At 44.6% G+C, this 10,986-nt stretch overlaps 1 protein-coding gene across 1 annotated transcript in view; it reads left to right on the plus strand.

Annotated features, from left to right (window-relative positions):
• Positions 1 to 10,986, plus strand: part of NFATC3 (nuclear factor of activated T-cells 3) — a 193,219-nt gene that overhangs the window by 112,209 nt on the left and 70,024 nt on the right. Inside the window, exons 4-6 of the mRNA XM_019505292.1 lie at positions 3,308 to 3,507; positions 4,545 to 4,717; positions 5,268 to 5,408. Of these exons, the coding sequence (XP_019360837.1) occupies positions 3,308 to 3,507; positions 4,545 to 4,717; positions 5,268 to 5,408 (514 nt within the window). The remainder of the gene's footprint in view (positions 1 to 3,307; positions 3,508 to 4,544; positions 4,718 to 5,267; positions 5,409 to 10,986) is intronic.

Below are 10,986 nucleotides of genomic sequence, written 5' to 3' on the forward strand. Positions count from 1 at the left end.
GAGTGGGGCTGGGGCTGGGGTAGGTGCTGTCTGGGTGGGGCATGGGATGGAGCTGCGGCTCGTCTGGGGGGTACAGGGAATGGGGGAGGCACAGAGAGGTGGCTCCTGCTACTCGTCTGGGAGAGTATGGAGGGAGAGGCATGTGCTCCTGGATCTGCGTGGGGAGGACCAGGCAGGCTGCAGCTGGGGGCCACTCTACACTGCGCTTGGGGCAGGCAGGCGGCAGCAGCACTGGGAGGGTGCTATGGGGGGGCTACAGCAAAATTTGGGATGGCTACAGCCCCACCCCCATAGCTCCCCTCCCAGCACCACTGCTGCCTGCCCTGAGCACAGCACTGCAGCCTGCCCAGCTTGCCTAGCACAGATCTGGGGTCAACGCCCACCCTGTGCCCTTCCAGATGAGTGGCAAGAGCCACCCCTCTCCTGCTCCCCACAGCCCCTGGATGAGCTGCGTCTCTATCCCGCATCCACCACACCCCAGCTAGGCAGCGGCTGCCTCAGTCCCACTCCCTCCCTCTCCGCGGGGAGCATTGATCTGCCCCTCCATGCCCCTTCCCTCCCTCCTCTCCTTTCACTACAACAGACCTACCAGCTGGACACAACTGTATCAGAAATCGGATTGGTCTTGGCCGATATGCCTCCTTAAAAATCAGCTACTAGTATCAGCCCCCCAAATTACTATCAGTGCACCATTGAGGCTACCATTTAGGGTTTTTTGGTTGTTTTCTTTTTCTCAGAGGTTCTGTTCTGACAGGAAAACTTTCATGAAATTACTGTTGGTGTTATTCTCTAAATGTGCATTCTGTTTTGTTTGTAAGTGCTCTTCCAATGTCCAGTGCAGCTATCTCAGCAGCATCTAGTTGGGGATGGTTCTGCTTTGAGCAGGGTGTTGGACTAGATGACCTCCTGAGGTCCCTTCCAACCCTAATTTTCTGATTCTGTTTACAGATTGTTCAAATTAGCTGGTATAACACACCTAGTATATGGGCACAGTGCATCCTAGAAAATTTGTGTACAGGTGCCAGGTCCTGGCATTCTGCTTCAACTATATGGAGAAAGAGCTCCACAACCTATAGTTGTGGTGGAAGGACATAAGAGGACAGATAACCACTAAGACATGGGGTATAATTACTTCCCCAATTACATATGAGGCATGCCAGCTATTTTGCTATATACACTGCCACTTATATATTTAATAGTTAATTATAATGCCATAAATAAGACAGTTTGATCTTTCTGTGAACCACAAGACTTTGTATGAAAATTTGTGGGTTTTTACTTAGTTTCCAAATAACTCTATGGGGAAAGAGATTTTGTAGGAGGGAGAGGGAAATAATGGTGTGGAAAATTTGAGGATGGATGCTACAGAGATTTTTTAAAATTATTTTTTGAGGAGGCAAGCTGCCATTTTTTCCATAACTTGAAATTATTTGTGTTCAGAATCCAGATTTTGATATATGCCTATCTCTTCAATTTTAGTTGGGTAGCTTTTTCTCCAAGTACTTTAGCGTCATGAATGAATAAAATGTAAGAACAGAATCAGTCTTTTCTATTATATTTTTGAAGAACATAAGATTATTTTATTCAGGCAAAATTGCAACATCCTGACTTGTTTGAATAACTTCAGTTAAGTAGCTGAAATGTTTAGATTAAAAGCTTATCCTTAATTTTTAAACCACTTAAATTTGTATTAGATTGTATAAATTTTTTACAGAAATAACTATGCTAGCAATATTTTGACAAATATAATTTTACTTTTTATGAATTCTTTTAAAATTTCTAGAAATTCAATCCCTGGCCTAAAAAATAAATAAAAGCTGCAAAAGGTAGATTTTGGAGTTGGACACTTATATGCTTATTGATCTTTTTTCTAAGAAAATTTTTAAAATAATTAACTTTTCTTAACTCTTTCCCTTCATTCTGCCACAATGATTTGTGATAAGTTTTCATCTAAGCCAGTGACTGACTTCAATCACATGAGCAGTCAGTGTTAAAAGTTTTGATAACATATATATCCTTAAGTGGACCATGGGAAACATACTTTAGTTCAGTGGTGCTCAACCTATGGGCCACCAGCTGGATGACATGGCCTCACAGGCCAAATTGCACTGGCACATGGGACTGAGTTGTGACCAGATAGGCCATGTGGAACAAGCTTTGCACCATTCATCCAACCTGCAGTGCCAAACAGGTGTAGCACTGTTCTGGGTCAAAGGAAAATGTATAAATCTTGTACCACAGTTATGTATATCTGCATAGATAGTGTATATATTGCATGTAGGGGTGCACCAATAGAGATTTCGGGGGCCAGTACCAATAGCCAGTTTTTAAGAAGGTGTGTTGGCCAATACTGATCCTATTTCCGATACGCAGGCTGGTAGCTTGAAGAGCAGTGCCTGGCTGCTAAATCTGTTGTGGTAGAAGAGGAGGGGGAAGGGAAAGGGCGTGGTGGGGAGGGGCAGATGAGGCCCCTGCTGTGAGGGAGGGGGTGGGGCAGGGGCTGGGACAGGTGCTGCTCAGCCGGGACAGGGAGCAGGATGGAGCTGTGGCTCATTTTTGGGGCACGGGCAGGGGAGGCGCTCTCACTGCTGCATGCACCTCTGGAGGACATGAGTGTGCACCCCTGGATCTGTACCCAGGGCAGGGGCGCTGCTACTGTGGGCTGGGGCCGGGGCTGCACCAGGCTCTTTCTGGCAGAGGCTGGGCTGGGCTGTGCTGTGCTTGGGGCAGGTGACAGCGGCACTGGGAGGTGAGCTGCAACCACCCCAAAATTCACTGTAGCCCCCCCAACTCCTCCCAGTGCCACTGCCCTCCCTACCCCAAGCACAGCCTGGCCTAGCCCCCAGTAGCAAGAGCCCAGTGCAGCCCTCCCACTCCGCACAGATCCGGGGACACGTGCCCCCCATGCCCTCCCAGGGTGCACGTAGCAGCAGGAGCGTCCCCCCCTGCTTCAATCTCTGACCTAAAAACAGAGTCCTACAGTCCCACAGTCTTTGTCCCATGCCCCACCCTGCCCTAGCTGTGCAGTACCTACCCCAATCCCACTCCCTCACCACAGGGGCCTTGATCTGCCTCCCTACGCCCCTTCCCTCCCCCCTCCCTTTCCACCACAACAGAGTTACCAGCTGCACGCAGCTGTCCAAGCTGCCTGGCTGTGCTCCTTACTGCCTACATGCTGCGCTGCAGCTGCACATATGCACGGAGCATTTAATTTCTGAACCCTTTTTTTACTTTTTGTGTGCATATAAAGTAAAATGACTTAATGCATTCAGTGAATGCTTTAATATTGTATATTGTTTTTTATCAGCTCCTGGGCTACAACGAAAAACAAGTAAACCTACAAATGTTCATTGGCACAGCAGATGATCGCTACTTACGACCTCATGCATTCTACCAGGTGCACCGAATCACTGGGAAAACAGTTGCTACTGCTAGCCAAGAGATAATAATTGCCAGCACAAAAGTTTTGGAAATTCCACTTCTTCCTGAAAATAAAATGTTGGCTAGGTGTGTTGCAATATTTATTCCAAATTCATCAGCTAGTCGTGTATTCCTTTCAGATAGATCAAGGTTGGAAACAAGAATCTTAAAAAATATATATTTTAACATAACCTTTGATTTTAATTCTCTTCTAAATGTAGTGTCCAAGTTACTTTTTCTAAAATTACAAAAACAAATTTAATTTTTTATTATGATTATTGATACTTGTATTTGGATTTTTAGCCTAAGTTCTTCAGGCCTCTCTGCTAGATGTCAAAATAGTGCAATAAATATCTTAGCAGAAAGTGGAACTAGTTACTACAGCTGTAATTCTACACCACAGTACTTTGGAGCCAGTGAACCAAGAACAACATAAATACAAATTAGTTCACTCTCCATTATCTCTCACTCTAAATAAACTCTTTTTTTTTTTAACTTTATAGATTATCGCGTCATGCAGCAACACATTTGCTTTAACAGGCTTTAAGGTGGTGTGTTTAATACTGGCCCTCCCTTCTCTTTTTCCTGTGAAATGTGTCATGTAAAATCATATATTTTATGTTGCTATGTAACTGGTGTAATGAATAGAAAAAATAAAAATTGGGAATTTTGGAATATCAGAATGGGGTTTCTGATATGCTTGTTGAGTGCAAGTTTGATGAGGTTATACCATTTTCCCTAGAGAATTATACAGTGTTTGCTGCTTTCCTTTTTGCAAATATTTGTCAATTTGAGTGACTTGCTTAAGAAAATTTGTCATTAAGTGTCATTGTAAAACAATTAGTAATATTTTACTTTTTAAAAGTAAAAAGGGCGGCAGAGATTATAAATCTCCAAGATGTAATTTTTTAACTGCAACCCATAGTTAGCATTAAATTAGTTGGTGTTAATTTGAAGTTTCTTAGTAGCAGCTGTCCAAGATACTGGAACCAATAAAAAATTATAAGGTGCATTTTTAGCTTTTTTAAGCAAGATTAAAGTTAAGGCTTCTAGAAAGGATTTTTGGATCAGTTAGTAGTTTCTGACTTGTTGTCCTCCATCTAATTTCTAACCCTTCACCCCAGTATTGATTGTGCAGGTATTTTGAAACTTCGCAATTCAGATATAGAGCTCCGTAAAGGAGAGACAGATATTGGAAGAAAGAACACCAGAGTGCGTCTTGTATTTCGAGTTCACATCCCACAGACTGGTGGAAAAGTCTTGTCTCTGCAAACTGCTTCCATACCTGTTGAATGCTGTAAGTTTGTAACAATTGATTTTACACTTGCTTAAAATCTCAGTCACCAATAGTAAGGGTTTTTATTTTCATTTGTCAGTGCAACCGTAGGAAGAAAATACCAACATTGGATAAACTTTTACAGTAATATATCTTACTTTAGAATACTCAAAATATTGTTAATTTAAATTAAAAGTGAATTATAGTATTTAAGTTTACCTATCTTTTCATAATACTGAATTGTAATACTGCTTGCAAAACTAGTGGACATCTGAAGTTTTGGATGAACTTATAACTTACACAAGGAAAACTTGTAACTTAAATTATAAAGCTTTTATTAAGGTATCATGACTTGGCATTTCATTCTTTATGGATCACACCACAATTTCAGTTTGATTCAAATAATGAAAGTAAAGAATAAATATACCACAACTCTTTTTCCACAACTTGATTATGTATGAAGAGAAAATATGATCTTGGATGCAATATTCAGATTTTAAATGGGATTTCAGTGCAGGTTTAAGCTTGTAGATAAATATTTTTTTCTTCTTTTCAATCATTTAAAAAATAGCTCAGCGATCCGCTCAAGAACTTCCTCAGATTGAAAAATACAGCATCAACAGTTGTTCTGTAAATGGAGGCCAAGAAATGGTTGTGACTGGATCTAATTTTCTCCCAGAATCAAAAATCATATTTTTTGAGAAAGGACAAGGTACGTTACTTTTTCAAGTTTGAAAAGAACTGCAAGAGCTGAACTGAGTTGTTCAGTGATGTCGAAGTATTAAAAGCATTGTGAGTTGTAATCTAGCACTATAATTTAGGTTGTCTGTGTTCTGTTTGGCTGCCCATATGAAAGAAACACCATTGGTGTCATAAATCATCAAGGTAGTTGCATACTAACTAGTACGTAACAGAAACTCAGAAACTTAAGGGTGGGGAGGGATGCCTGTTTACACATCATTTTCCTCCTTCTTCTTCTTCAAAGAAAAATGTAATATAGAATACGGAAACAAAAACTGTGGCCCTGGAGAGAGGCAGACATTTGAGGCTCTCCAAATTCTGCTCATTTGAAGTGCTTCAGTGCTGTACATGTGCACAGCCCTTAAGCATGCCTCCCTGCTGGAGCACTTTAGAATCACCGTGGCAGCATCCAGTAAAGGGGTACAACCCCACTGTGGGGGGGAGTGGACAGTCAATGAATGCTCTCTTGTGCACTCAGCCTCTGTGCTCCCCATTCTAAAGGTGGAGAGCCACACAAGGAATCATTATCTTCAGCCCCAAAGCTCCATGCACCCCCTCCCCACTCTGTCCCCCCACTGGAACTGGAAGACCAGAGAAGGATAGGCATACAGGGATTCCCACTCTCCAGCTCCAACAGTAGTGTAACTGTATTACAGGGAAAGAGTAAGTATCAGGGGCAAACACTGAAATGGAAAGTCTTGTATTCATGCAGTTATGTTGAACAATTAAAAGGGAAGAGATAAAACAATATCTAACATAGGCTAGACCAGCCATTCTCAACTGGGGGTCCGTGGCCCCCTTGGGGACCAAGAGCAGGTTTCAAGGGGTCTGTGCCTAAGGGACAAGGAGGCGGGAATGTGGAGGTAGGACATAGGCAACACGGGGGTGCATAGGGAGGGTGTGGGGGAACATGCCTCCCCTGATTTGTGCACCCAGAGCAGGCACAGGGTTGCAGCCTGCCCAGACCAGCACAGGTGGGAGCCACCTCCACAGCCCAGCAGGTGGAACCCAATGCATGAGGGTGGAGTGGGGTGGCAAGACCTTTTGCCACCACCACCACTGGGACCCCTGCATTAGCCACACCACCAGTAGTGCAAGGAGTAATGGACCAGGGGAGACTGCTGTTCTCACCTCTTTCCTCCAGCAGCCACTTGCACTTTAGCCTATAGCTCTACCCTGGAAGGGAGGTGGGCTGGGTGGCAGCATGGGCAGCCTGAAGGGGGCAGTGGCAGACAGGCCATGGTGGCATGGTAAAGCTGCGGCCTGGACATGAGCAACTGGCGGTGGGAGGGGGGTGAGGCAGTCTGTCCCCCATCCCCCCCCCCCCCCCGTTACTCCTCTTGCTGCTGGCAGCACAGCTGGTGCAGGGGTCTCAGCAGTGGCAGCAATGAGTCTTGCTGTTCACCCCACACATATACATCCCGCACCCTGCCCCACACACTGGAGGGTTGGGGGAAGGGGCAGTCAAGCACCCGCGGGGGTGGAGGGCTGCAGGTTGAGAGTGAGGCACTGGCAGGTGGGACATGGAGTTCTTATAGCATGATGCGGGGGCCTTAGGAAGAAAAAGGTTGAGGACCCATGGGCTACACTACTTTAGACTAGTATCTAGATTTTTTGTTTGCATTTTTTCCTGAGAATGCAATGAGGTGTCAGTAGTTCTTGAAAAATCTGCATTATATAACATACTTGTTAAACACGTACATCTGCTTTTGGTTAATTTATGAACGTAAACAGGCACATGTACATAAGCTTAATGTTTGTGGTGCATATCAGCAAGGTACCAAAGTAACAAATATCCAATTTGTGTGTGCTTACTGGGCATATGTAGGAATAAGGAGCCAAGTAAATAGATGCACTTAAAAATCTGGCCTTTTTTAAATACCTGTACACATTCTAATAGTATTCATTCTGAGATTCCAACTCCAATCTTAAATGAACACAGTAAAAAAGATCAAAACTGAAGGATCAAAATAGTATTCTATACACTTGTCATTAAGGGCATTAATTTTATGTTCCTTCATAAAAGTTTGAATATCCAAGTACAGAAAAACAGACAATATCAGATTTTTCTCATACAATATGTAATATTAACAAATGAACCTTATAAGAGCATGTTAGATTGTTAGATTTGTTCAGAGTCATCTCTAAGGAATAGGGACTTCAAAAATTTGCAGTTTGGATAGGTAAGCATTGTATAGTTTTGGAAGACTAATTTAACAAAGTAACTATTTGCTTTTGAACATGCAGTTTAAAATTTATCTAGGGAATCCAGGGCGTTGCAACACATGGCCCTTGGTGGCAAGGTGTTTGGCCTCTACCTCTGGTCCGGGCAGGTGGATCTGCTGCTTATCCTGTGGAGAAACCCTATGATCTGTATTTGGCCCAAGGCATGGGGGAAGTTTGACGCCCCTACTTTAGGATAGCTGGAATCTGATAGGCAGTATGCTGTCTGTGACTCCCCTTTATTTAAAACATCTACTTCTCAAAGTGTATATTTGGCATCACAAAACAAGGTTACTTTTCTTGTATCTCTGATGTTTTTCTTTTCACAGTTTTATTGAAGCCACTACCTTATTCTTATTCTTTCTTACAGTGTAATCTTTCTCTCTTCTCAAAGAGTAGCTATCAGTTATGTCCTTACATTTACTTTTTGTGGGCTTGATGCCATATTCCTCCATATTGCTTCATTTTCTGCTTCCTTCCTGAAAGTGTTCAACCTGTTGGGTTTATTAAAGTCTTAATATTGCCTTTTAAGCCTTCTCTGTAGAACAGAAAGTTTATATTTCCTACACATTCTGCCCACATGATAACGTTCTGTAAATAAGCATACTTCATCTTTCTGCCTTGGGTCCATCAGCAAATCATTTATTAGTAATGTTTTTGTTGCTCCTACTCAGTCCTTTTCTGAAAAGAAGTGTCAAGGCACTGTGCTTTCTGAATCCAAATAGTAAATGTATCTTATTTCTGTTTGTTTATTGTTCAGTCCCCAACTCTATTGTAGGTCTTCATGTAACTTCAAATATCAGGCAGTATAAAGGAAATGTTTCCTCTGGGTTTAGAATGAGGGGGTTACCATAGATTAGATAATAAAATATCCAGTAAAACTAAGTACTGCCATATTCTTTAGGGAATATCATCCTTGGTACATGCTGAGCACGTCTACATGTGACACTATGTCACTGTAGCAATGTATTACAGCGACATAGTGTCAGAGGTCAAAAACCATGATGCCGCAGCTACACTGCTGTAGAGATGTGCTCTGGCAGTATAGTGCATTGCTATAGTGACATAGCAGCTAAAAATAACCATGCACTGTGCGGACAGCGCAGTATGGGCTGTTACCCTGCCATCATGTAGTACTTCCCAAAGAAAGTACTGCATGATGGCGCAGTAACAACAGCACCATAGGGGCCCATGTAGACATGCCCCCTGTTACTGAAATTAAATATTCCTCCCTACAAAATAAAAAGAAGACCTGATTCTTTAAACAACTTGTCATGTATTTTTACCCTCATGTTTATTCCATAGGGTTACTGTGACATAAACAGATGCGTTAGCCCCTGTTAGTTTGGTATTTGCCAAACTAACCATATGACTTCTCAGGATGAAGAAACAAAATGTGCATATCTCATGACAAAGATTACTTTTTTAAGTAGGTTGTGATCTTGAAGAATAGAAGACAACAGCAAAGTTATCAGTGTTGATTGTTAAAGCAGTTATTTTTAGACTTTAGAAGTCACTTCAGCTATTCTTTGTAAAAAAAAAAAAAAAAAGTTTTTGGAACTCACTGCAGCTTCATGGGACCTGTTTCAGGATAGATTCTTAATCCAAAATTCCTTTGCCAATTCTGTAGAAAGGTCAAACTTTCTGTTATAAGTAAAAGTATTAGCCTACTTCAGGAATAATTTGCTTAGCCTATAGCTATATGAGAATTGAAGAGTGTATTGTCAAAAATATATCACTAAAGTTGACTTTCTTGTGAGATTTTATTGGCTAAGCCTCTTCTACAGCATTACAAATGTCTTCATTCACTTATTTTATCTTCTTAATGCAGCTTCCCTCTCACTTCTCCTCCTGGCTTCATAGTAGCTTAAAGAGGAGAGTGTCACGGAGTGGGACCTAGGAGCGGCCGTGATCCCGCTAGCGCCCCCTACCATGCCAAGTTAGTGATCCAGCACCCTCTATTCTTGCCCGCCACGTCTTGTTGGTGTATATAGTTTTATATGGGAGGCTGCCTTATGATCCCCTTGGGCACAGTGCTCTGCTTATACTGCCCCCCTGTACTGGATGGGGTGACTTGGTGCAACCCCAGCCTTATGGGCCATGCATGCCTCCCATCTCCCCTTTAGCACGCCCCAAGCCTCGCAGTTCTTCCAGACATTATCAGGTCCTTTCCCTTTCTGCGCCCTGCCAGGCGCCCCTGGGCTTGTCACGCAACCGGCGCCCCTTCTCTAGCGCCCCTGGGCTTGTCACGCAACCGGCGCCCCTTCTCTAGCGCCCCTGGGCTTGTCACGCAACCGGCGCCCCTCTAGTTGGTAGCCCTCTCGGACTTCCGAACAATACTCTTTCCAGTAGGGCTCAGGCGGCCTGAGCCTTACCTGGCCCCTGTGACCCTTCAGGGTCCCCCAACCACTATAGAGTCCTCTGGGACTCTGTCCAGTCCACCCTCTAGTCGTTAGCTCTCTTGGGCTTACTAACAATACTCTCTCCAGTTGGGCTCAGGCAGCCTGAGCCTTACCTGGCCCCTGTGACCCTTCAGGGTCACCCACCACTGTAGAGCCCTCTGGGACTCTGTCCAGTCCGCACCCCAACTGGGGTTTCTATCAATCCTATGCGTGCCCCTCCTGGGGCATCTCAATGGGGTTGACCCCTGTTGGGGCTTCACCCATACAGGCAGCACCCCACTGGGCCTGCCTCCGTGCTTTGGCAGCACCCCACTGGGTCTGCCGCCATGATTTCTATGGTCGGGGCTCTGGTGGCTGTAGCCGTGCCTGGCCCCCTAACCCACCGTTAGGGTCTTCTGCCCTACTTGGCCTTTTCCCTCTCTTGCCCACACAGGGCTGTGGTCAACACCCCCCAGTACAGCACCGCACCAGCGCCCACGAGCTGTGCCTCCCTGGCACCACTCACTGTGCCCCTACAGGCACCAGGAACCCTCAGGCCACTGGGGAGCTCCCATGAGGCCTCCTCACACCCCTACAGCCTCACCCGGTCCTCCGGTATATTTATACCACTCACATAACGGAACCATAAGCCAAACGGCTGTAACAGAACAATAAGCCTACCAGCTATAACGCACACTCCAGTCCCACAGGCTTCTCCTGCCCAGTCTCCCGGTCAGGGTTCTCTCTACCCTGTAACATGATGCAGCTGCTTGGTCTATCAGTCTGCTCAACCCAGCTCAACTCCACTGCAGAGCTCTTGCTCCTCCGGCAGCCAGAAGGTAACTACTCCCTAGGCTCCGGCCTGGGCTGTTTATAAGGGCCCAGCCCTGCCCCATTCTGGTCACCTGACCAACATGGTTGCCCCAGCAACTGGCAGCCGAGCTG

The sequence above is a fragment of the Gavialis gangeticus genome, unplaced genomic scaffold, assembly GCF_001723915.1.
Source record: "Gavialis gangeticus isolate Ggan-Ray unplaced genomic scaffold, GavGan_comp1, whole genome shotgun sequence".
Taxonomy (NCBI): Eukaryota; Metazoa; Chordata; order Crocodylia; family Gavialidae; genus Gavialis; species Gavialis gangeticus.